Here is a 27,864-nt window from a genome sequence, read left to right as displayed (position 1 = left end):
TTTTCAGAATCATCTTGTAGTGTACTGTTTAGCTGTGAAATGAGAAAGTTTGTGACCCGGCAGCCATGTTGAGATCAGTTGAGGAAATACCAAGCACCGCCCACCAACTGGACCACAGCCAATAGGAACGCTCTCTCTCTCTGAAATGACCTGTGATTGGTCAGAGTCTCCCGTAGATTTTTTTAAAGCCTGAAAACAGAGCCATGAGGAGGTGCAGAAGTCTAGTTTTCTCTCAGAACACTTGAATTACAATATGCTGAAAGGTTATTATGGAATTTTTGCCCAATGATGCCAAAAAACATTCTGTCTACAACAGGTTTAAGAGGAGCGATAGTAAAGCACAGCATTGTGCAGAAGAAATAATGACATCTGAATTCAGCGAGGGAAGTGCAGGCAGGTGAATAAGGTGGTCTTTTTCAGAGAAGACTGATGATAGCCGTTTATCGTCCATGGCTTCTGTGCTCCCAGTGAATGATTAATGCGATATAATAAAAGCATTAAGGCTCCAGCATCTGAGTAATGCAGGTGAGTTGTGACTGCACTAACAACATGCTAAGTAGCTATGATACTGAATACCATTCACAATTCTCTATAATTAATAAACTCAGAGGCTTCCCAACAGACACCTTGCCATATGGTCCTGAGCATGCCAATGCCAGTCCGTCATGTGCGTTGGTGTTGCCTGACAATCTCAGTGGGCCTAATATTTACAGTCAGATTAGCATCAAGTCAGCGAGGCCGCCTCCTCGGCTGTCCCTCCTACTCAAAAGGAACCCAGAGGATCAAACAAAACTTCATGAAGGAAACAAACAAGTAGAGACAGAAACGAAACAGGGCCTTGTAGCAGAGTGGCCTCCTTTACACACAAAGAAATGAAAGGAAGAAGTGCCGTCATGCTCTTAGCTCAGCTGTCTTGACAGATTCCCCTGCTTGATCAACTGAATGGAAAGAGATCAAGCAGCATATTCCAGCATCACTACAATTACTTGGCCAAAGTTTCTGATACTGCCGCTCTGCAGAATACCAATGAGAATATCTCTTTTCCACGGGATAACCCATTAGAGTCATGTATCCCTCTAAAAAACAAGCATAAAAGATCACTGCGCATGACACATTATATTATGGATATTCAGGCCCAATGTATGGCCTCTATAATTTTCCCATCTAGAGGCAGTTGCTGTCGTGAAATGGTGATTCACAATGCCTGTATTCTCCATTACCCATCAGTGCGGTGGTGGGTTGAATGGAGGTTGCTGAGATTAAAGTCCGAGGAGAGAGAAGGAAGCAATTGTTGATGCCGTTCACATTGGGTCATTAGGATGAGGAATGGTCTTGATATTTAACAACGCAGCAACGTGTCACGCATATGAGAGTGGGGGAGGGTTATCTGCCCAACAATATGAGTGAGAGCCCGGGAAGAAAGAAATATTTTTTTTCACACTGCAGCTGTTCTAGGGTGGGTCCACAGTACATATTTTCCTACCAGATAATAGGACTGCAGTGTTATCACACTAAGAAGATTGTTACTTTGCAATTTCACACCTGGGGATAAGCAAATTAAAACATATTATTTTGGAAAGTGGAGTGCAACAAGACAAGAAATGGGATCATTTTCACTGCACGGAAGAGTGATTTCAGCGAGATTGCCGTGGCTAGTGAGTCCAATGAATCTCTCTGGTCGACAAGGGGATAAGGGTAAATGAACAAATGTAACTGGCTTGAGACCAACAGAGATGGAGGGCAGACAGATAATCTGGCTTTGTGCCACTGTAAACGTTGGGGGCAGTGGGCAGATCACAGTTGAACAGAATTAGACAAGGTTGCCAAAACTCTATGTGGGTTCAAATGGGATTATACCTCTAATCCCCTTGATCTTCATACACTGATAAACATCCATAATCCCTCACCTCACCAGGATTAAAAAAAAGAGATTGAAAAGTGCAACGGCTAATTCGAAAGGACACCACAATACCTAGCTGTAAAAAGAGAGCAGCTTCCTGCTGGTGCTGCGAGAGGAGCTGGTGTTTGTGTTTAAAGCAGGTAGCTACAGGCAACCTGTGCTAAGCTCTTTGAAGCTTTGTTAGAAATGAGCACAAAGCAAGTAAATAGGGCAAAAAAATGCAGTGCAGAAAATGTGAAAGTGTGAAAAAGTTGGATATACAAAACAACCAAGAGTAAAGAATGTGTTTGCTGTTTTTTTTACCAGAGGAAACGAGGTGCAAGGCATTTTGTCTCCAATATGTCATTATGTGTGTTTTCCTTTGTTGTGTTACCTCTTGGGTGCTGTTCACTGGATACCTCAGGTCTCCCACTGATGCATAATGACCATTATCACAAGCTCAGTGAATGAAAATAATCCTGTTATTTATGGGAATTATGTTTGCTGTTATGTAATTATGAACACTAAATATGCACTCCATTGGAGTATTAATTTAATGAGACTGTTGTTGAAGTTTTGATTCAACGTATCCTCATTCAACGGTTCATATGATATCTTACAAAAAAGTTATTCCTCATTTTTCTTGCGTTTTCCTACGAATGTTCAGCAACAAGTGACGCATGTGTCAATTTCTGCTCGTTACATGCATACACTCTTTTCAGAATTATTTTCTGTCTTCACAGGAAGGAAACATCTTAGGCAACAAAACTACTTAGTTAGGTTTAGGAAAAGATGGACTTGGTTAGGATTAGGGAAAGATTGACTTTGTCAGGTTTAGGGAACAAAACTACTTAGTTAGGTTTAGGAAAAGTTTGTGGTTTGGGTTAAAATAACTATGGAAGTGACGTAATTTAAGTACGGAAGTTATGTGACAAAAACTACTTAGTAAGATTTAGGACAACTTGGTTAGGTTTAGGCAACAAAACTACTATGTTAGATTTAGGAAAAGATTGACTTGGTCAAGTTAAGACAACAAAACTACTTCAAAGATCTTGGTTTGGGATTTGGATTACATACGCATTGATTTTGTGGGATGTATACAAATTACAGTGCATTAAGTATAGCTATGAACGGTGTATGAGAACAGCCTGTTTAATTATATAAATTATGGCTCAGGCTTTAATCACCGTAACAATGTTTGATTTATTATGATTCTAAACAAATGAGGCATTCATCAACCACCTGCAAGCTAACAATTGCTTGTTTTGACAGAGAAAGAGAGGATTGTTGTCAATCAAAAAGAAACTTTCTCTCTTGGGCTACAGACAAAAACTACTCAAAGTCATAACAGCGAGTTCACTTCCTCCTGTGTGCTCTCTCCCAACAACAAGAGAAACCTTTCCTAGAGGACATAGCGAGCCCATTTCAATTCCCCCCCGGCAAGAGCAGAACATCCCTCTCTATCGGAGGCCAAAAGAGATGCCCAATTCTCTCTGTTAATACACTATTACGCATATGATGTAAGTCACATTTCATCCCACTCTGGGTGCTTTACATTAAATCACGGCTGATTCTCATCTCCCGTATCCCCTCTGTGTCACAAGCCCACGCCACCTTTGGCCCCCGTACCTGGTGGTGGGCGGCGAGTAATGGAATTCATACCATGTTACACCGGGTCGCCCTGACCTCCTCTGTGGCGGGTACTGCTGACTATAGATTGCAATCTGCTTGCCGACAGATCGTTCTCGGCTGCTGAATAGATTAACAACATGGGAGAGTTAAACTGGGGCAGCAAAGCGCTCGTTCAGAGGCTGTCGGGGTACCTTTCCATCAGATGAGCCTGTGGCCATGACAGAAATTAACACTGCCTGCTCTAAGTGCAAAACAAATCAGCTAAGCTTATCCACAGAGTAAAAACCTCCGTCGCCTTTGCCTGCTCTTGCACTTGAGGCCTTAATTATGAGTGTGAGCACAAAAATCTATTGCCTTATTATCCACAGAGCTTTAAAAACCGAGCCCTTTTAACAACATTAAAAGAACTGTTTCTTTTCATGGCAGAAAAAAAGGGGAGATTTTTAGATTTTGTGTGACGCCCAAGTCCTTGAAGAATCATAAACAGAATAATTCACCTGAATGTCAGAGTGAGAAGGCCAGGTGAAATAACAGTTTGCTACAAGAGCTGTGCTGCTGAGAGGAGAGGCCTTTTGCCTCTTATGGAACCCAAATGGTACCTAATAAATCTCTGTTTCACCAGGCAAAAAATGTTCTTGTAGAATCAGCACGGTTTGGGTTTTCTTCACCTAAGCAGGAATACACATTATTAGAAAGGGACCCTTGTTAGTGCTCAGCCTTGGAGCCCAAATTGGCATTTAGCGAGGCAGCAGAATGCTCTAATTGTGTGTGATGTCCCGAGGCAGAGGATGCTGATTACTGTAAGCCGTCTAAAACACTTCACCTCCCAGTTAAGTAATACAGGACAACACAGGGCTAAACAGGCAAAGAAGACTCTCTCCATACAGTATCAAGAGTACTTAGATTAGGGAGTTTTAGTTCCACCAAAAAATGAACTTCTCTCACTCCCACTCAGTATGTAAATCTGCAGCGTTTTTTTTTTCTTCATGTTGGAGGAACTGCTGCTGTGCAGACCCAAATCAGTCAGCCGACTACATTAACCATCATCTTTAAAGCACTGTGAGTCTCTGAAGTCGAGATGAGATGCCCTCTGCTTCAGTTTTCTCTGAGTCATACAACTCTACTACTTGACACAGTAGTTTGACATCTTGTGAGAATGACTTTGACCTTTTTATATACATTTTGATTATTAATTCTGATTGTTGTATTTTGGAAACAGGGTATGTAAAAAGATGCATCTTAGAAACTGTACTTCATCTCCGTACTTGAAGGTTTTAACTAACCGCTTGCTAAACGCCCTCCTCCAAGCGCAGACTGTCCAATCATAGCTTAGCAATGGCAACTCAGTCAAGTTGGTCAAGCTTTGGATTCCTTCACATGTTGGAGTGGTGTGCATGGGGCTGTAGTGAGAGTGACACTCAGCTTTTTAAGAGTTTGGATGGTGGTGTCTTTTTGTTTAGCCTTTCCAAAATCAAAAACACATGCGCACAAGTGTAATGGAATAACTACAATGATTATGTTTACATGCGCACTAATATTCCATTATTGTGTAAACAACATATTCCGTTATATATTCTGAATGAAGCATTTTCCAATTAGGACATGTGGGATATGCTCATATTATTCTGGTTTTAGGAGCATTTTTTGAACATGTATTTAACGCATTCGGAAGATGCATCTCTATTGGGGGTTTTACGGCACTTTGCGACACACTGCCTCTTGCCTGTTTACGGTCAGCTCTGTGCTTTGTACACAAACCAACTAGCAGAGATGCATGCCCAAAAGAAAAGCCCACATTTCTGGTCGGAAGGAGAAACACACCTACTATGAAACATTATGAAAAACTTGGATATCAACATATTTTGGATATATGCAAATATCACAACACCGACCTTACCGTAAACGGGAATAAGGGCAAAAAACGGAATATTTTGTGCATGTAAACGTAGTCTCACGTAGGCTTACTGCTGATAGTAGTAACCAAGCATTATTTCGAAGGCTGAAACTTAGCATAACATTGACTTACTACATTAGTTTGTGGGGTTAGAAGTTATGGTTAAAAAAGCCTCTTCCACAACAGGTATGGAGCTGAATTTGGGGTCATTTACACTCAGCCAACTCCAGCCATCGTTAGTCAGCACTACGTTTGCCAAACACATCGGTTAGTCCTCATCCTAAAATCCTTTGCAAAACAATATTGTTTGAAATTACGAACAAGTATCTAAACTAAGCAACCAAACAGGCTGCAGCTGATACAATTTTACCAGCAACAGCTGCTATTTTAGCGGGCAAAATCTACGGCTAGATATCAGATGCTGCTTTTGTCTACCACCGAGCAACATCAAGGATCATTGTTTAAGAAATTACAATGACTTTCAATTGTAAATCTGCCACCATTATCACTATAAATGGGCGGGGGCGGGACTCAGTGAATGGTCAATTACAAACTTCAGTGTTTTAGTGAAACGTTGTCTCTAACATCCTGTAAGAATAATTTTCAGAGAGTCAGTGATGATATTGTTCCACTTCTTCATGACAGCACTGAAGGCAAAGTGAGGATTTTTAGCACAATGAAGTCTGATTGGTTTGACGACAATAAAAATCATTATTTAGATTAGATGGACTGTGAGCTACAGAAACACGGGACAGACAAGAAAAAAGTGAGAAAACTACAGTGCATGGATGAGAAGAGAACAGTGCAGCTTACTACTGTATGTAATATAATACAAGTGCAACCTAAAATTGTGAAAAGCAATCTAACAAAACACCAGAAACCACAGAGTTGAATCAACACCTCTGAGACAACAAATATGAAACATTATAGGTTTCACAGATGTAGTATTTATTGCACTGCTGTTGCTCGAGTCAATACTTAGTCTAAAACTCGATTATAGGGAGCAAAAAGGATACTTAGAGATATATGAGCGCAGATTCATTGTTGAATTTATGTCTCAGTGGGATCACAAGGATGAAAGCTTGAGGGAATATAATAAAATAATTAGAGTTGATTTAATTTTATGCAATCTTGTGTTTCAGAGCCGACAACAGTTCTTTAGATGTCTTATATGTTGACTTGTTTTGGTAGAAAGATAATTAAAACATGGTTGATCAAATGAAAACAGAACCAAGCTTCATTTAAAAACATCATTATCATTCATCACTGCGTTCACTGTTTATCATTCATAGCCTGCACTGGTGTGAGCAGTAACGATGTGCACCGGCCAATGTGTCAATCAAAAATTAATCTTGAGAAGTCAGAGTTGATTGTTCTGACTTCAGGTCCCCTGAGGCCTCGTCACAGACCTGGTTAGGAGCCATTTGGAGCTTCCGTCTGCACCAACTGAGTGAGATGGATGTTTATTTTTCTCTCAAGATTTTCTGCTGTTTTAATGAGATTGGTGGTTTCAGTATCAATAAAGCTGCAGAAAGAATACATTTCTTGATAGCAATTACGTGTATATTTTGTTATGCTCTCTTCAAAGCCACCAGACTCCGTTGACAAAAAATAGTATAGATAGGTTTCACCTTCAGTTCAGTTCCCCGTCGGAAAATATTCTAAATATAGCGTACACTTAAAGGGACTGTTTGTAAGAATCAGAAATGCTTGTTAACAGCGACACCTGTGGCCGTTAAGTCAACGAAAGTCAGCGGCAGGCTCGCGCTTGTGCTCGCTCTAAATAGACATGAACGAGCATCGGTCAAAATAGTGAGGCGACACACGTCAGCTAAAACCACAATATCACTCTATATTTCAGCTGCTTGGCAGTAATGTTAGCTGACCAGACGAAGGTCTCTCCATGAATCAATGCTGATCCTAGTGTTGGCTTTTCCTGCCTCAGCCTCCCGACCGCGGCCGGAGGGAACAGGGGAGACACCAGAGTTTTTTGGTCGGAGACGATAACGTTTCTCGCTGCGGACCCCCGTCACTTCACAAGACACGGGAAACCTCTGTTGGTCTGGAGGAGCTGCAGCATTTATTTCTGCATAAACGTCCACTGTACATTTAACAGATATTCTCAGAGCTACTAACTCTTCTGCAGTGTGTAGTGTGCGCGCATGCACGTAAGAGTGGAGCGCGAGATCAAGCTTCTGTGTAGTTTGTGTTGGAGTCTTGTCTGAACAGCGCAGCCACACGCGAGCGTGCATGGGACACCGACCCGGGGGATTTATACGTGTAAGAAGTTACAAACAGTCCCTTTAAACTGATATTGTTTTTTTTTTTTAGGTGGGCCTTTCTTTTAGGTGGCTAAAATAAGTTTTGCGGCTCCCCATGTATTGCTTTGCTTCCATGCAGTAACTCCTGTCTGCTTCTCCAAACTGGGGCCGTGCCGACCGTCATATACTGTAGGTAGTACACTGACTATGGATAAATACCTCATACAACCCCACTTCAAAACACTCAAACTATCCCTTTAAGACGTAAAATCCCACACCAGAGAAAACAAATGATTAACAGCAAAGCTGTGATTTAAAAATATATATATATATGTTTATCAAATCAAGCTCCTTGTGATTTTGATCAAATGTTGGCTGTGCTTTTATCAAATCTGTCATGTTTTAATCAAATTAAGTCTTTATCGAAACAAGTTAAAAATTCAAGAGAATTTATCAGTTTAACTGCACTTTCATCTGTTTTTAATCATTTCATTTTTTAGTTCCACCTCTGGGCTCATTTAAATCTAATATCTGCTCGGCCTTTGACTTTGATGTTTTGCAGTCAGAGCACCAGTGTGGTTCAGCCTCCGTGGAGCTATACAGACACACTGATAACAGAACACATTGCAGGATACATTATAGCAGAGCATGAATTTTACTTCAAAATATCCTCCTATTGATAGAGTCGTTGGTGGTAAACTTACTGTATCAGACTACAAAAATACATTCAGCTTACTGTATGGATGGAGCTCTTCTATCTTTCCTTATAACTGCAGCTAGAGATGGTAGCTGACCTCTTACATGAGCTAAAAAGTCACATGAAGTAAACTAGAAGGTGCTTTTTGTAGAGAAAACTGAAAGACTAGATTATTCATTTTAAAGTTGGTTTGGTTCCCACAGCAGCCAATTAGACTGTTGTCTGACCATTAAAGAGGCGTTATCGGTCACTATAAGCACGATAGATGTGGGTCAATAGGGGCCTACTACACCCACTAGTAGGTTTTATCATCTATTCACATGGTAGATCATCGAAAGAAGGAATAAAAGAACACGACAGCGACCTCTGGTGATCGTAGTACCTATGATAAAAGCAGAAGCGGAAGTCTAGTCCATATGGGGTGGGCTTTCACACAGGATGCAAACATGCCTCCTGGGTGAAACCAACAACGTGTAGTTGTCTGTCTTCAAAAATGATACGTTTCACTTTCACTTTTGAAACAGTTATTTTAAGCCAAAACACAATGTTTTTCCCTAAACTTAACTAAGTGGTTTTGTTGCCTAAACCTAAAGACGCCTTGTTGTTTGTGTTCAAAACGTGACGTTTCATTCAGTTAAGTTTCACTTTCACTTTCACAACATAGTAGGCCCCTTATGTCCCACATCTATGTTGCTTATAGCGACTGATAACATCTATTTAATGGCCTGATAACAGTTAAATCATTTAAAAAAAGCCATAATATAAAAGTGAGTCTTTGACTTGAGGAATGGCTCTCAATCTATTCAATTCATCATGCACAATTTTAATGTTATTTTCTATATTTCTACGAATCCCTCTCCTACCTTGGCTCCCATGGGTGCAGCCAGCACACCCACGAAAGTCATTGTAATTTTGCATATGGTTCATTTCCTGCGTGTAGCACACATCAGCATGGCACCGTTACAATAGACTAATGGGTTTAACATGCTAATGTAGTGCTGCGTTCATATGCTCTAGTGTGTGGTATAATTTAACATACCAACAGAAAAGGTTACTGCCATTTGTATAATGAAGACTATTATCACGTTACCTCTACAACCATACAGTAGTATGGTTCCCTCCCACAGGCTACACACATAATCACAGCCATGAGAGCAGCCGACATTGTTTTTCTGGAAAACGATGGCATTCACCTGCATCAGTCAGTCATTTGGCGTTGCATTTCCTCAGCTACCGATAACTTTGATACATGCTTCTCATTAAAACCAGATTATAAACAGAACGGAAAGGACCACTGTGTCAGTTCAGTGCTTCATAGCTCAAATTACCTCCACAGGCATGCATTTCTGTCTTAATAAAGGCATGTGGGAAAAGCCATACATCTCATCTGGCCTGTTATTTACCCCAAAACAAATAAGGCACATTACGTTTGTCCCGATGTGCACAGCATACACAAAATTGAGAAACAATAGAGGCAAATTATCAAGCCAAGCGCGAGTAGCAGGTTATGTTTCTGCTTTCATGAAAGGGAAAGAGTGTATGAGTGTGTGTGGGTGTGAATGTGTATTCAGCACAATGTGGGTACAGGGAATATCACAACATGATGAATATTTTGTGCACATATACTCCAACATTCAGTCTTCACAAAGTAGAATTTTTAAGACTCATTAAAACCATAGCTACTTTAGGTTTTGCATAAAGTCTGGGAAGCATATGCTTATGGTTCATGTTAAGGTAAGACCAATTTCGGAACCCATCAGTTCAAGGCTGTGCATTGGCAAGAATCTGGCGATACGATACGTATCATGATGCAGGGGTTAAAAATTAAAATGTGGATGGATTTCTTTGAAAATGAAAGAAAGTATTGACTGAGTTAATCTTTTCATGTACATTTTTAATTAAAAATTGAAAGTGTTTTTGTGAATCGAAAAACATAATATCACGATACTCGATATTTTTTTTTTTTTCTTTAATTATTTTTTTGGGGGCATTATCCATTTTCATTGAGAGGACAGTGGATAGAGTCTTGGAAAGGGGGGAGAGAGAGAGTGGATGCGGAAAGGGCCACAGGCCGGATTCGAACCCGGGCCACCGCGGTCAGGACCAAGTCTTGTTACATGGACATCCGCTCTACCAACTGAGCTAACCCAGGCGCCCTCGATATTTTCTATCATATGAATTCATACTGTATGCAGAACATCTGTTTATAGATATTATGGTAAGACTACAGGGAGTGAAAGGAAGTCAAAATGATGTTCAACCTCGTTTCCTTAAACTTACATTCATATAAAACTAATCAGCATTGGCATATGAATTTTGAAAACAACACAATGCCGCTCAGATTACGTGTTTATTATTCAATACATGGAACGTTATATTGTATCTGCAAACTGTTTAATGTCACTGCAAAATGTTCACACTGGACGTATCCGCAAAAAAATATTCTTAGTCAAAGACATGTTGACACCTGCGAACATCAGCAATTACATTTCCTCTGAAATGTACTTGCGAAAGCAAATTTGTAGCATACTGTATAACTGCATTTTCTAGGAGACAGGGTTGAAGATATCTATTTTTCATAGTGTGGGTACACACTCTGATGAGACAATAGGAACATTTCATGTCACGATTATCCTGGCCAGAATACTTGCGATTCGCGATATTATCCAAATAATCATCAAAATATGCTTAAAACTCTTAACATGGCACTAAAACAGACTGGAATCACTTTAGCTCACATTGTGTTAATATTTTTGTTGCATCATAGATATGACACACGTCTATTTTTAGTGAACATCCTTTTTAGTGAAAATCAAATAATCTTAAATAAGGTAATCCTAAATCATAGGTCCCGCTGTAAAAATAAAGGATAACATTGTGTGAGTCAGGCTCTATTTTTCTCTTTTCTACATGATAGCGAGCTCGACAGTTTTTTCAAGTCACTCATGTGACGTCGATATTCATGATTATCCCGATAATGGAAATTCACCACGATCAACTCATTGTGAGTGTTTTTTATCCCGATCTGCAATCAAATCGTATATCGTCCCATCCCTTGATATGTGTGGACTCACCACCCATCTGGGCACAGAGGTTTGGTCAAGGTAAAAAAAAAATAGACAGACAGACGGGTTAAGACTTGGCTTTGAGGTTAAGCTTAAAATTATGACCGGGTTATTTTTGGGTAGGGGATGAGGAGGCGTGTAGCGATTATGGTTAACATTGCTGTAAGACTAGAAGAAGTCAGTAAAATGTCCTTAAAAAGTATAGTAGTACACATTTTATTTGTGTGCTGGTTGGATGAGGGAGCAAAATGAAGGCAGAACAAGAGAGAGAGAGGGAGGGAGAGGTTTTGGGGAACAAAAAGAAATAGAAAACACAAAGAGGAGAAAGGGGGTCAGGCAAAAAAAAAAAAATCTGGTGGATGGAAGGAGAGAGAATAAATGAGAGATGAAGTGTGGAAAATAGGGAAAGGGCTGCTGATGTGCTTCTTAAGCAGGTCATTGGATGCAGTGTGCCTTGGGAGGGCTTGTTTAAGCATGGCTAACAGATTTCCTCAGTCCCCGCGGGAGCCGTTCCTCTGAGCTCCGGGTCCGGAGAGGCACTGTCACTTCAGGACGCGTGACGAGGAAATGGAGCACACAGCCATTAAACAACTTCTGAGCTATCGTCTATCACAGGAGGCGAGGAAAACTCCATTACCCATGGATGCCGTTTAGCTATTCAAACAGGACAGGGCTGAATAAAAGTGTACCCTTAACTGAATGTCATCAGCAACAGAAAATCAAAAGAAACCAATACATTTCCTGTGTTTCTGAATCGCTTCTTCCTGATAAAAGCTGTTGGGACAGTTAACAACAGCACAAGTGAATGTGTTCATAAGGGCTCATTTCTTCAGCTTAGAAACTGCGGTCTGTACCGACAACCATATCATCACCATCGCCCTCTTCTGCAGCTAAATTGGGTGTTGCATCAGCTCAGACTCTCAACGGTGATCAAGGTGCCCCCCGCCTGCCAAAGCTGCAGAATCAATACCTTTGTCCATCATGTCTGCCTGGGGCTCCTGAGCCTTCTGCCTGTCTCTGATGTGAGTTGTGAAGCCTGGTGTACAGCACACTGGTGAACACTGTCTCTTGATCCTGCTCATCCTCTTATTCAGCACTGAAGGGCACAGAGCTCTGTAATCCACCGCCACCAGTCCCTGGCAGAGTTCATGGTCGACACCAAAGCCCTCACACAAACCCCCCGCTACCAGGGCCAGCATACTTCACTTAGAGGCATGCAGGCTGCAACTTCACAGGCTCACACACAACACACAAGCTTCGTCAAACTCTCCTTCTCACTCTGGCAAAAAAGACACACATAACTCAAAGAGCAGCGCACAGGTCCCGTGGGAGCTAATAGCTTCAGGGCTTCATATTTCCCAATTTACGTTGAAGCGGAGTTGATAGCGCCATGTGTCTCACGCTGACTTCAATCCGCTCCTCCGTGCTAGATCGCCTCCCTAATGACAGTAATTGCGTTGAGGAAGCCCCCGGTCGTGTTCAATTACCCATTCCCATCCAAGCACACGGGGCTAATCTTTCAGTATAATGTACGATACAGATGGCTCTAGAAGGCAGACATATTCATCACAGCCTCATCTTTGCTGCGACGTGTGAAATCCAGCAGGAGAGCCATGTCACATTTGAGAGGTGCCACTGAGTTTTCATTATCTGATAATATCTGAAAACTCATGTTTGCAAAGGTATAATTGTTCTATTTGTCTCCTTGAGAGGATAAGTAAAGGAAAAACCTCCACTTGGCTCTGTTGTTAACGCAGTCAAATGAACACTCACCCGAGAGGTTTCTCCAGGCGACTGGCAGGCGAGCCCACGATCTCTCCCAACGTACAGTGCACCTGTCCCAGGAAGTCCTGCCAATGGGGAGGGGAGCATAAAGAGGGATGGAGAGAGGCGTAGGATGGGGGCGTTCAGGTGGATCACGGGGGGTAACAAGGAGAGTCGGTGAGGAGTTCAGCATCGATATATGAGCATTGTACGGTTATGAATTATCTGAAGCAGACACGTACGTTAAAGTCGGTTGGCTTCCAGGGTGGAGAAGGAGGAGAAAGAGACCAGGCAGCAGCAGTGACACAACAGAGCATATCATGGAACAGAAGGCACACGACTCAAATACCAGACTGTCATCAACCAAGTGCAAGAAAAGAATAGCCAGCAAGTGGATAAGTGAAAGAGCAGATAGGCAGAATGGGAACAGCAGAGGGTAAAGAGTCTCAGAGAGGAAGAGAAAAGTAAGAAATGAAAAGCAATGAAGGCAGAAGGTGTTTCATTCAGTTTGTGTGTAGACCATGCAGCACAAAAGCACAATAAAAGCATCACAATGACAGAAGCATCATTAATGATGAACATTTCGGTAGTATGCAAACAAAGTGCTTCAAATATATTCTGTACGTGTCTGTATAGAATGAGTAGGAGTTTATTTATCAAAGCTTTCAGCATTAATGACGACACTAACATACATTCCCCAAAATGAGTTGTTTACCTGAATGTATGTTCTACAATAAATTGCTGTTTTAGACTATTTAAATATATATATAATTGTATTTTGTTTTGAAAACTGCGTGCTATCTTGGAAATTGCAATCTAAATTGCAAACAACACTACAGAGCACACAGGGAAATGTGTTGAAAAGCTTTGATAATGATGTGCAACGCTTCATTCCTCATTTAAAAAAAATAAAAAAAAGGTAATGAGGGTATGCCAGATGCAAATTAAACTCTGATTGTTAGAGCTCTGGAGGGATAAAATACCTCATTTACAAACTGAAGCAGATGGAAAGTAAAGAAATATTTTTGGCATATAATTCACTCATTATTTCAAAATATATTTGAGCTTTTAGATGCCACAAACTTTAGTTTGCATAAAACCTGCATATCAGAGACATGCACTGGTAACAATCCAAACTAATTCCAGGATAAAATATAAAGCAGAACTCCCAAACCTGAAAATGAAATAAAAGTTCTTCACTTACGTGCTTTCCCAGATCTGGACTTTTAGAATCAATATCATACCTGAAATCACAGAGAGACCACAAATCACAGGGGCAAAGATGTGGGCAAAACACCATGAGACCTTACAAATTAATACCGACTCTAATAAAAGCAGACTGGCTGCAGCGTGGACATTTTTCTGCCTGTCAATCACACACCTGGGTCATTGAAGGACCAAAAGGGAATGGCCGATGAAACAAAAAGCGTAAGCAATAATGTGACAGTTAATTAAGGAAGTCATTCTATAGTTTATGAATGTAATTTCCGTGCTATGCCTAGGGGATGGTATTGAAACAATCTACCAATGCAGGGAAAGTTTCCAGCATTTGCCAGTCAAAACTTAATGTAAAAGTAATTAAACCTCAGTCTGCCCCGGCTCCCACCTCTGTGATAAAAGAAAGATGTAAATGAGTAACACTAATTGTGATGGGGATGCACTCCCTCCTTTCCTGTTCCAGAGTCGAATCATGATAGCAAATTCATTCATTAAGTGTCTAAAAATCCTCAGAGACCTGCAGCTCGGGCCTGGATACATCACTGAAGTCCACTGGGGACTTCATGCTTGAAGGGAGGAAAAAAAACAAAGGACGAATTTTTAGAATCTGTCCTGCTGGAGGAGGAGGAGGAGGGCGGAAGAGTGGAGAAAATGATCCTGACTCTGTTCTGGGAGATCTCAAAATGAAACTACACCTTCCTGACCCTCTTTGCTAGGCTGACCTCATCAAGAGGAGGAAGGTAGCTGCATGTGAAAGAGGAGGAGGAGGAGGAGGAGGAGGAGGAAGGGGTCTTTGTGAGTTTTATGTGACTTGGTTTCAGACATTTGCTTTGCTTAGCAGCGGGGAGATTAAGGATAAAACTTGACATGAAATATTTATCACCCTTATACCAATCTCCCATCGAACGAATGACTACTGAGACACTGCACCGATGAATAATTCCTCAGGAGAGAGCCGAGCTGGTGACAAGGGAGGGAAGAGAGAAAGTGAGAGACAGGAAAGATGGAGCAATAGATGGGGGAAGTGAAAGAGGGAGAATATGAGCTTGTGGTGGATATAAAAGGAAGAATTGGAGGCCTGAGTTAGGAGAGGACGGCACACACCTCGGTGTGTATGTCCCAAGAGGACCGGATCAAACAGAATAACTCACACGTCAAAGCGAAGGTTCTGCTTCTCCTCAAAGAAGTAGTCCAGGATGTACTTCCTGACAAAGTCTGGGTTTAGCGTGTTGTCTATCACCTCTGTTCTCCCAAACTAGATCCGAACCAGAAAAGAAGGAGGGAAAAAAAAGACAGAAGAGGAATAAGTGAGCTCAGAGCTTTGACACGTCACATCATGCAGTCACTCAGAAACTACATCTCCTGCTCTATGACTTCGCCCCACCCCCACTATCTTCCCCCGCCAACCGTGTGGATTCACGGCTTCAGATAAGCTCAGATCTGATTAACAGAAGTCAGTGATCGCACAGTGTCAGCTCTTCTCGTCCACCTCTTCTCATTGTGTTGGGGACAAATAAGCCTGAGGAAAATACTTTATGGAGTCCAATTACACTCATTTAATTAATACCACATTCACGCCACTGTCGCTCTCACAGACACTTCAAAACAAAGGGCGTAGGAGACGAGACGAAGGCAGAGAAAAATAGCGACTTTCACATTTTGTCTTTACACAGGGGAACTGGCACAAATGATGGGAGGATGGTAAACTATGTCCTGTTCCCGGACATTAAAGGGATAGTTGGTGTTTTGAAGTGAGGTTGTATGAGGTGCTTATTCATAGTCAGTGTATTATCTACAGTAGATGACTGTCTGCACGCCCCCAGTTTGGAGAAACAATCAGGAGTACCGACACCAGAGCAAAGCAATACAGTGCTGTGGACGGGGGCAGCAGAAAAATTGTATTTTAGCCACCTAAATGAAACGCTTACCGAAAAAAAAAATATATATTGATATCCGTTTAAGTTTACGGTATATGTCGAATATTTTCACCGCTTTATCTTGCCGTCAGACAGCCCTTTCCTTCTCCTTTCCGAAGGGGAACTGAACTGAAAGTAGGGATGTCGCGGTAAAACATTTTCCACCGGTTAATAAACTTTTGACAACACCGGTGTTACTGATTACACCAGACATTTTACAAGAAAAGACGGCGCTTGATCTTTATCGTTGGATGTCTGTCCGTCTGGCCTCTCCGGTCCAACTTTTGCTGCGAGGCCGCATGTTTCCACCCGGCGCCGCTGCGCCGCGCACACCGGCTGTGACCGCTCCGTCCTCCGCATGGCGTTTGCCTCATTGACGTTATGGTTCCCTTATAGCATAAGGTTTAAATCCGAAGCATTGCCAAATAGGCACTTTTTTCTTTTAGCTTTGACACCAAATCCTTCGCTATCGTCTCGTCAGTCAACTCTCTCTCGTCCCGTGTGTGTGCGTGAAATCTGACTCCTGCTACTCTGAGCTGAGACTCCGTACAGAGCAGACACTTTCACTTTCAGTTTGTAGCGTTTGTCGTCCGACTATGTATTTATAACACAGCGCTGATACGCAAAAATTAACTAGATGGGTTTTATTTTTATAAAAACAAAACGACAGTGAGGGCGGCGGGTACGTAATGTAATCAGTGTGTGCCCAGCCACCGTGTAACGCCGGTAACATTGAATACCGTGGCCTAACAGAAAGTGAAAACTTATCTATACTCTCTCAAATGCCAGCAGGCTCACGTCCCTGCCGGAAAATATTCTAAATATAGCGTACAGTTAAACGGATATAATTTTTCTTTTGGGTGGCTAAAATACATTTTTCTGCCGTTCCCGTCCACAGCACTGTATTGCTTTGCTCCGGTGTCGGTACTCCTGTCTGTTTCTCCAAGCTGGAGGCGTGCAGACTGTCATCTACTTTAAGTAATACACTGATTATGGATAAGTACCTCATACATCCCCACTTCAAAACACCCGAAACTATCCCTTTAAGAAGAAAATGGGAACCCGCCAGCACAGATGCTGAAAACAGATTTGTCAGCGTCACAGAGCAAGACCTTCTGATGAGGTGATGTGCTGATAAACAAATCAACAGACACACAAAGTGTTCGCACCCCCCGCGCAAGCACATTAATTGTATCCAAAATGAATAATTCAAAGTCAGAGAACTGATGTTGAGCTGCATAAATAACAGAAAGTGTAACCATAAACTGACATGGTGAATTAATAATAGCAGTGTTAGGGCCTAATGAGGAGATGAAACAGCAGGATTACAGGCAAACACCTTTGTGATTACATCCAGTGGGGGTAAAACTCAAAGTAGGGAGCTACACTGAGTAACGTTACAGCGGCAGCAGGATACTTTTAACGGATGGACGCCTATGCTAATGCACAGACAGTCAAGATGGATTTGTGCGTAACATATGACAGTTTGAGAGAGTGGGTTTGCTGAAGTGTAACCTGCCATCCAACATAAAAGTGTGTCTAAGCCCATAAAAGTTTAACTACTGTGTGTGGCAGCACCTCTCCTCTCGCTCTTCCTCTTCATCCCTGTCAGAAAGTGTGAGAGCTCCCTTCCAGCAGACGCGAAGGAGGTGAAATCTCCACAGAGCGAACAGCAGCCTATTTCAATGATAGGAGCCGAATGTGGCAGCAGGGAACCAATCGCATATTCAATTTGGTCTCGGGCCAAACTTAACAGAAGAAGAAGAATCCGCACCGGAGCAAAGAACAGCCACCCGAGGAAATAACAGATCTCCCACCCGACAAATTATTCCTACCTTGGCAAGTACACAGTCGGCCTGTAAAGCCGGAGTTGCAAAGCACTACAATTAACTGTCAACCCCCCCAAGAAAAGGATCCTGCTGCTGGGATATTTGGCAGTGTGCACTTCCTCCCCTCCAACGACCCTAACTAGGATAAATTGTGAGCTGCAATGTCAGAAAATTAATCTTGGTAAAAAGATTAACGTCTCGGAGTTTGACTAGAAGCGGAAAGGCCGGGCTTTGCTTGAATTTAGGGAGGTTATATTGTGTCAGCTGCTCAGTTAAGTGAAAGCGGTAAGAAGAGGAACACCTGTCATGCACTAGGAGTAATTACAGACGAGGGAGTTGGAGATTAAGACTTTAAAGTCCTGTGGTAACAAAACGATGCAGGCTACAGTTTTATATATTCCACTACGGATGCTGGGGATACAGGTCTCAAGAGGGGCGATCCTCCTGTAATCAAAATACGATTTATCCAACTATTTTCATATTATTCTCTTGATGGATGAATGTGAATGACTCGCAGCCGATTGGGGGCGTTTGTCCCGCAGAAGAGTAATTGGATTACAGACAGCTGGTGGCAAAGTGAAAGGTGCGCCGACCAACCGTATGTACTCTGGGGAGAACAAAAAACGCAAATGACAGAGGGGCAAAAGAGGCGCTTAGCTTTTATCAATTCTGCACAGCTTGACTCTGCTGCTCACAAAGCCTCTGAAAACACAAGCCTGTATCTCTATTCAGGGAGAGACGTTCAGGCTGCACCCACAGTTTGTAAACTCGAGGCGTTGCTTATAGCCAGAGGTGACAGGTGTAGGAGGCTCTGAACACTGTACTTGATGCTTGTTTACATTTGCATGTTAATCAGTAAAACTACTGTACTCCCCTGGCTGCTTTACTAACAGAATATCACTGCGTTGCTACCAGCACCACAGTTTGCTTTACTGTGAGTCAAGGCCAGCTGACCGCTCTTGAAATACAAGTGAGCAAAACTTATAATCAGCCACCAAGTTCAAGTAAATGTAGTTAATGTAAAGCAATGAAAGCTCACTCAGTTAAAATCAATTAAACAATCAATCACACACACAACCAGTCCATCATTCAGTCAATCATTCATGTTAATTGTCCCTGCTGGGAAATTTATTATGCAGTCAGGTTCATAGAAATGACCATCACAGACACATAACACACACAAGACGTGACAGCACAGACAAGTAATACAGACATACAGACATACAGATGACCCCAGATACATTAAAACAAAAATGATTAAGTGGACAACAGTTCTAAAGAGGAGTTACAAACTGTAAAAGTTACCTACACTGTCTTGTGAATCCACTTTGTTTTAAATGCAATACACTTTCTATGTGTGTGTTGTTGTATTTCCATCTTTGGGAGGATCAGTTCTTTGAGTTTTAAACCTTGAGGACATTTTTTGAAAGCAAGGACATCTTGGCCTGTCCTCACTTCATCCGCAACCAGCAGAGACTCCGCGAAGTTACAGCTCCCGGCCAAGAAACAGTACGGCACACAACCCCCGAAAAACCGTGACTTGTCGTTTTTTACACTTCGGTTCTCGTACGAATGAAACTAACTAACTAACTACAACATGTTACTAAGTGAGCTTTAGAGGTGCTGGTGGGCAAATATTTTACCTGCTTTCAGTCTTTTTGCTTCATTTAGCCTCATATTTACCGTACAGACATGAGAGTGGTATCGATCTTAAATGTCAAACTACATCGTTTAAAGGATAACCTTGTTATTTTCCAACCTGCACCCTATTTTCTCATGTTTTTGTGTCTGACTGACTAATGACTGACTAATGGGGACAACAATTTCTGAAATTGGTCCAGTATTGAGCTTTCGAGCTGCATTGTAATCCTATGGGGGCAACCTGGCACAATTTACGTCCACTAAATGTGCTTGTTTTTGCCATGACAGGCTCCGATTGTTATTATAAGTGTCTGACATTACTTCGCTCAAGGAGAAGTCTCGTTCTGAAATCTGGCAAGGTGACGTGTTGCCGGAAGGCAACGGTGGAATAGTGGAATACAACCATGGTAGAAACGTGAGTGCCGGCCGGCAGAGTTTGTTGTGTTGGAGTACAGAAAGCGTAGCTTAGTGTTATCTAAAGGATTTTCAATGTCATGGCTGAATATTTAGATGATTTCAACAATGTAGATGAGGGCTTTGAATTCGATGGCTGTCTATATTTATTTTAGCCAAAGTATACGGACGAAGAGCTCCTACAAATTGAAGAGTGAACGAGGAGAGAGAGAGGGGCAACAGTCAGAGGAGGGTGAACCAGCTGCTGCAAGGCCGCGAAGCTTGGGAGACTGGTTCCTGTGGGCGCTTTGACCCTGTATGCGCCCACAGAGGATGAATGCTGTAAAGAGTGGGATGTGTTGCTGCCCGATATTCAGATTTCACAACGAGACTTCTCCTTGAGCGGGACTTGGATGGAATAACAAACAGACCGGATCAAGCAAAAGGTAAAGAAAAATGTTGTGTTTCTCTGTAGGGTCCTTTCCATAATGTTGTCAGACACTTATAATAACAATCTGAGCCTGTCAGTGGCAAAAACAAACACTTTAAGCGGATGTAACGTTACACTGACGCTGCTCATGTGCCCTCGCAGCTCATCTCAGCGTTCTCCCTCAATACAATCTCAAAAGTTGTTGTACCTATTAGTCCTTTAGACATGGGAAAATAGGATCCAGGTCCAGGAAAAATACCAAAGTTACTCTTTAAGACCTTGTTTTAGGGTTAGGTTTTATGTTTTAGGTTTGGGCTATGGTTATGATTAAGGTTAGGCAATATATTATGTCAGTGATGGTACTCTCAAGTATAGCAGGTCAAACATTAGTGTGTGTGTGTGTGTGTGTGTGTGTGTGTGTGTGTGTGTGTGTGTGTGTGTGTGTGTGTGTGTGCGTGTGCGTGTGCGTGTGCGTGTGTGTGTGTTGCTTTGCCACGTAAAGGTAAGATTTAATGTCTCATCTATGTTGAAATCCATGTTCCTCCCTTTTGAAGCGCCCACGACCACCAAAACACAGATTATAACTGAGACATTTGTGTATTGGAGCCGAGTGTTTCCAACCCCGAAATCTGTTGTGTCACACCACTATGCACCAGCGTGACACCAAGGTCTCTGCGGAGTCAATAAACATAGCACTCCTATTCAGTCAGAGTGTGAAAGCAGAAGCAAAATATTATGTTCACAAAGAACAGTTGGGATGCCTTCGATCAAAAGACTATCAGAGTGTAAAAAGAATCTTGAATTAACAAATATTCCCCTCAATATAATATTGAGATAGAGTCTAGAGGGTAACTTCGGTATTTTTCAACCTGGACCTTATTTTCCCATGTTTTTGCGTCAAACTAAAAATATCATGGTTGAATATTTAGATGATATCAACAACGTGGATGAGGTCACTGAATTCGATGGTCGCCCATATTTATTTGAGCCAGAGAATACGAATATTCACATTTCACAACGAGATTTCTCCTTGAGCGGGACTTGGACACAATAACAAACAGATGGGATCAAGCGAAAGGTAAGATAAAAGCTTCACTTCTCTGTAGGGCTCCCCTAATGCTGTCAGACACTTATAATAATAATCTGAGCCTGTCAAAACGCTGCTCACTTGCCCTCGCAGCTCGTTTCGCGGCTGATGGTTACAGCATTATCCTTCAATACTGGACTAATTTCTGAAATTGTTGTCCCCATTAATCACTAAAAAGCAAAAACATGGGAAAATAGGGTCCAAGTTGAAAAATACCACAGTTATCGTTTAAATTATCATTTCTCTGTATGTCCATCCATTGAGATTACAGGTGCAAATCCCAAAGGGATCCATTGCATTGCCATGATCTCTGCCCTCCTCTATTTTATCAGCCTCTCTGGTCTAATTAAGGCCCAGTGGTGCAGAGGCAAATCTTTATTGATACAAGTAGCTGCCACCTTAATCAGCTAATCAGTCACAGCTAACACAGTGCTGACCAGCGCTCGGATATTCGCAGGGTCAATCAATTACAAATGATTGGCACTCACAGCATTTACCTTGAGGGAGAGCAGGGGAGGAAGGGGAGGGGGTGTAAACAGAGAGCGGGGCTGTCATCGAGAGCGGACAGGCTGATTGAGTTGTGTTGACGGCTGTGATGTCTTACCTCTCTCCACTGTTTGGACTCGACGCCCTGCGTGTACAACACCACCACTGAGAAGAGAGGAGGGGGGAGGGAGAGAGAGAGAGCAGAGGAATACATTGTCAAGAGGCGAGCTTGATGATGCTGCGCTGCATCAAATTCTGGTTATAATGTTCAAATGCAAAGAACAAAGCTCTGAAGCAAGATTGAAGGCTCCTGGAGCACAATTTAAGCCGTGTAATCAAAATACAATTTCTTAACGGTAGGATTCTCCTGATTCCCATTAGGTTTTGCAACTTCAAATGAAGCTGAGGCAGGTGAACATGACGTGACCTGGCATATCTCCCAGGGTTCATCTTCAGGCGAATACAAAACAGGCCCAGTGTGATATTTCCCCGGTAGCTTATTTACACAAAGGGCTTGAACCTCCTCCCTATTATGATAAATGTCTCCTCAATCCTTCAGAGAGTATCAAAGAAAATGCCTTTATGGCGGTTCCCCACCAAAAGATACCCATTTGTATTCAAAGGCTGCCGTTTATGCCCTGCATGCATTAAGGTACTTTCTGTAGCTCTCAGTGAGGAAAGGTTGTCGCATTACTGTGCAAATGATATGCAGCTATTGAAGGAACACTTTGAAATAGCAGAGTAAACTGAATCAAAGTTGGGCTCAGCAAAAATAAAAAAGTAAAGCTTCGCAAAAGGAGAGGAGGTGTCAATGAACCGTATTCTGAGCTAGGAACAGCTAAACTGCAATTAGCATCATAAAAAGCTGAAAACTTACACGGGTCGGATTTGGAGAAAGTGTCTCGGTCCAAAAGATCCCTGCAAGAGAAGGAAACAGACACACATTGAAATTGAAATTCTTAGTCCAATTAATTTCACTGAATTTGAATTTTCTGCTGTGTAACAGTTGGGAAAAATACCATTTGCAAAGAGCTACTAAATAATTGCATGGTAATTCAAGACCACACTTGAACCATACTGTCCTTGAGTTTTCCCTTAGAAACGTGAGCAGTACAGTAAGCACATTAAAGCTCAGTGACAAGACACAGAGGACTCAGTGCACAGGTACCAGTGAAAACAGTTTGCCACTACGGAGTGCGTGCATTCCTTCGCCAAGGCCGCAGACAATCATGGCATCGATGTGCCAGATGCTTTTTAAATTCCAGTAAGTGTAGCGGTTCAAAAAAAAAAGAGCAAAAATGTCAACAGCTGTCCACCTCAAAATTAAGTATTCTTGAAAGAATTCAAGAATGTGCACTTGTTCATTAGCCTATTGCTTTCAGCTTTGGATAAAAGTGATTCATGTTCACAAAGACAGGATGGGCTTTGAGAAATGTTGCTTAGAACCAAAAGAACAAACAAACAGACGGTACCAAAAACAATGAATAACCTCTTTTGTGAAGGTAACTTGTTAACAGTTATAATGGCAGCGATGAACAGAACACAAGTGACAAATAGTCACACGTGCTGTACTCTTAAACTTGGCTTTTCAATGGGGATTTAAATACTCTGGCTGTTGATTTAGTTTTGATATGCTATATGGACCGCCTCTTGTATGTCACACAGCAAAGGATGGAGAACATTTTGACAAGACCACAAGAACAACAACAGGATGTGCAGCAATTTTGATATAGTGGTCACAGAAACAACAGAAATACAATGAAGAAAATGACGCACATTCAGAAATTATTCTTTGTATTATCATGATTTGAGCCATTATGTCAAAAACAAATTACAAAAAGTCTCAGTACCAGTGGGCCAACTCCGGGTCTGAAAAGTGAAGCCGATGCTGAAGTGCCTTAAACTTGCATTCTTTCTAATAGCCAGCAGGGGGCGACTCCTCTGGTTGCAAAAAGAAGTCTGATTGTGTAGAAGTCTATGAGAAAATGAGCCTACTTCTCACTTGATTTATTACCTCAGTAAACATTGTAAACATGAGTTTATGGTCTCAATCGCTAGTTTCAAGTCTTCTTCAATGCAGCATGATGTTCATTTAGTAAATTATGGTCCCATTTAGAGTCAAATAGACCATAAAGCGGTGCAACATGTCGGACTCCGTGAAGAGGACCCGCTCCCTATGTAGATATGAAGGACTTATTCTAACGAAGACACAATATTCTCCCAAAATGTTATACTTGGTTCCTTTAACTGATCAGCAAACTTTAATTTGCAACTATTTTGATAATTCATAATTATCAAAAATTGAAGTAATTTTTCAAGCAGAAATTGTAAATATTTTAAATGGCAGCTTCTCAGATGTGAAGATTTTCTGCTTTTCTTTGTCTTGTAAGAAAGTAAACTGGATATAAATTATTTGCATTTTGGACTGTTGGTCACACAAAACTATTAACATGAAGACGTCACTATCGGCTCATTTTACTGACAAAAAAATAAATCAAGAAAAAATAATTTGCAGATTAATTGATAATGAAAATAATCATAAATTGCATATGTGATATGGGTCAAAAAATCTCTTACCATGTACCACCAGATGAGCAACTTTCATCTGAATAAATTGTAGGCTATTCTGGAGGCCATTCTGGAGTTTTCTAAAGTGTGACGTAATCAGCTGCTTAGTAGTACTGCAGAGTGAAGGTGAGGAGTCCAGCGGTTTTTATCCTGGTGACTCCGGCCTCAGGGCAGAAAGCAACGAGCCACAGTACAGACTACATATGAGGATTTATTTCATTGTTTACAGCAACATGGATCAATACATCGAACTGGTTCATCAGCATGCATCCATGAGCAAGGTTAGATTCAAAGCTTGTGTAGCTTCCATCCTGCAAAAGAGAGTCCCATGTGTTCATAATGTTATGAGTATCAGTCTGATGCAGCAGTATGGGTACGTAAGTCATACTCATTCAGACTCCCTCAATTTGAACCACCATCAAAGAAAACAGGCATGCCAGGATACCTAACAGCATTTCCCACACGCTAAATCCTCTAAACCCTAAAATAAAAGCACAGCCTTGCTATATCTAGTTCCCCGACGTTGATCATCATCCAACACCTTTTCAAGCCGCCACACACTCCGATTGGCTCATTGACTCGTTCAGGATAAAAGCCGCAATCAGCATTACTATTACTCTTTCAATCTTTATTTTTGGCCTCTGCCAGACTGGATTTTGTGTGTTTTTTTTTGGGAGACGGTGGGAAGTTTCCTCCAACAACTCAAGTAATTCCCTTTAGTATTTCCTTTTGTCACCATGCAAGATCTAACAAAGCTTTTAAAACATAAGACAGTGCTACAAATGAGTCCTATCATCAATCACCTAACGCAACATTTTAGATGAGACATTTTCCAGATGGTTTCAATGATCTCATTAGCATATGCAATAACCTATAAATATGTCTTGTTTCTGCTTCCTGATTGTGAGCAGTGGCAATAAATAACTTACGTGCCGTTCAAGAACAATCCTCATCCCTTTAGGGTGCAGCAGGATTTCAATGAATATAGATGAGGTTTCAGAACTGAATCCAAGCAACAGGGCATCACTCATGTACATTTATTTCTGCATTCCTGGACACAAAATCTTCTATCACAGGGATATGTGGGGGGATGATAGATGCAGCTTCGTTGGGTATTAGCCCTGGGCTGACCTGACTTCAGTTGGAACATTGTCAGTGTAATTATCATTGGAGGTAACAAAGCCATCCGTGACTAACTACCTCTTTGTATCCACCTGTAACCGTCTGGCATCCATTAGCCTCCGACAATTAGCTTGTCCATCAGCTCATCCCGTCTCTCAGTGCCACATGGAAAAAAAGGAACATCCTATTCCCAATTTACACAACGTTACTGTAGAAAACAAGCCTTCATTTGAGTTGCTGAACGTCACTTTGCTCTTGCAGAACATTACTGTTCCAGGAAGAAATGATTAGTATACTGATTTATACAGCAATGCAAATGAATCCGCCATCTTACTGTGCACATGGCCAGAGAACACACAACGGTGCCGCGGGATGGGTATTAACATCACATATAATCCGCCTGTTTTCACTGAAGTAAGGCTGTCTATTTCAAAAGTTAACTCCTTCTCGTTACGAATCTCAGTGGGATAAGAGAAGATCATTATCCCGAAAGCTGATGTAGAACAAGTTTGTTGATGGAGATAAAGTTCATTGAAAGTAGGACAAAAGTAATTAGATCCAGCTTCTTTTCATCCATCAGCCTTCTTTCATACTGTAGCACTTTTGTGATCTCTACTACGACCGTCTCATTTGAAATACGTGAATGAAAATGGCAAACACTTCTTTTCTTATTCCTCTTGATCTTTCCACCTTCATTAAAACTCTGAGTGCAATAATCTCCTCAAGTCACTGGAGCATTTAATATTTTACCACGAGAGGGAAGAGTTTGAAGTGCGTTATTAGATGTAGAAACAATGGAACAACAAGAAATAAAATCTAATTTCAATTTTTAAAAAAAGAAAAAGAGAATTTTAATAGCTTTCTTCCTCTGTCTAATCATCCCTAACAATGTAATGTGTTCATTCGTCAGTGAATTAAGCTCGCAGTTATTCGTCACGCACACTTTAATTAATAACAGTGAATTAGCATCACCAAACCAATGCATACTCCAAACTCTCTCTGGCTGTATAAATGTGGCAAAGAAAGTATTTAGTTTGGCTAAAATATTGAGAAACGATTCCACTACAGACCAAGAGTAAAGGAGATTTGACCTCTAAAACATGGCTGGCTGCTGTAATTTAGAAGAATATATTACCCTCCCTCTAGGTCAGTTCCCTGGAGATATTTTAGCAGCTCCTTAGTCCATGTGGCTGATTATTAAATGTGAGAATTAATTCCTGCACCCACAGTGCCTTATTGTCGGCAGTCCCTTAAATCTCCTCCACTTCCTTAGAGTAGTCGAAATCATAATTGGCACCTTGGAGAAATAGCATCTAATTCAGTGGAAAGTGTTTTTAAATAGTCTTGAATCCGGCTGGCCAATTCCGATATGAGCTGCTGCCTCATTGGTTCTCAAAAGGACACAACAAATTCAAGCTTGAAAGTCAAGTCTCTGGCCGGGTGAGAGGAAGGAGAGTGTCTTTATTACATTAGAGGCAGTGGGAGATGGCTGGGAGGAGAAAGTGAAGGACGGTTTGCATTTCCAAGTCTCTGTCGCTTCACTTTCACTACTGCCCTATGGCCCTCTCTCAGACATTTTCTTTCCACTCACACACTACAGGGCCAGTAGGTCTACTTTTGTCTAATATAGTCATAAGCAGCTTCTCGGGGGTCAAATGGTCACAGAACCAAACAGGGGATATACTGTATGCAGCTGCAGTTGTCGGCTAACCCTTTACAAACTGGAGGATACCCATTATTTAGACTGGAATATTCTCTTTTCCTTCTGGGTGTTTTTGTAATTCACAATACAATATATTATGCAGGAAAGATCATCAGATACAGACGTAAAGGAGCACTACCGATGAAATTAAAACAACTGATAAAATCTATATGATATAAATTGAGCCCGATAAATTATTGACCTATAATGGGAAACTTACATTATTATGTATTATTCCGATAATGAACTTATAGCCGATAAGAAGCCAAATTGCTTTCAT

General features: G+C 41.5%; 1 protein-coding gene across 4 annotated transcripts in view; it reads right to left on the bottom strand.

Moving 5' to 3' along the window:
* cpne5a (copine Va) overlaps positions 1–27,864 on the bottom strand; it is a 112,595-nt gene that overhangs the window by 51,956 nt on the left and 32,775 nt on the right. For 3 of the 4 annotated variants that reach the window (XM_037772779.1, XM_037772780.1, XM_037772777.1), the window contains 6 exons: positions 23,070–23,110; positions 22,311–22,357; positions 15,562–15,665; positions 14,397–14,436; positions 13,435–13,449; positions 13,202–13,278 (listed from right to left, as the gene is read on the bottom strand). In XM_037772779.1, the coding sequence (XP_037628707.1) occupies positions 13,202–13,278; positions 13,435–13,449; positions 14,397–14,436; positions 15,562–15,665; positions 22,311–22,357; positions 23,070–23,110 (324 nt within the window). The remainder of the gene's footprint in view (positions 1–13,201; positions 13,279–13,434; positions 13,450–14,396; positions 14,437–15,561; positions 15,666–22,310; positions 22,358–23,069; positions 23,111–27,864) is intronic. The other variant, XM_037772778.1, reaches the window with a different exon arrangement.

This window comes from Sebastes umbrosus, chromosome 6, assembly GCF_015220745.1.
Source record: "Sebastes umbrosus isolate fSebUmb1 chromosome 6, fSebUmb1.pri, whole genome shotgun sequence".
NCBI lineage: Eukaryota > Metazoa > Chordata > Actinopteri > Perciformes > Sebastidae > Sebastes > Sebastes umbrosus.
Note: the sequence above shows the minus strand (reverse complement) of the source record. Positions and strands in the feature narration are given on the sequence as shown.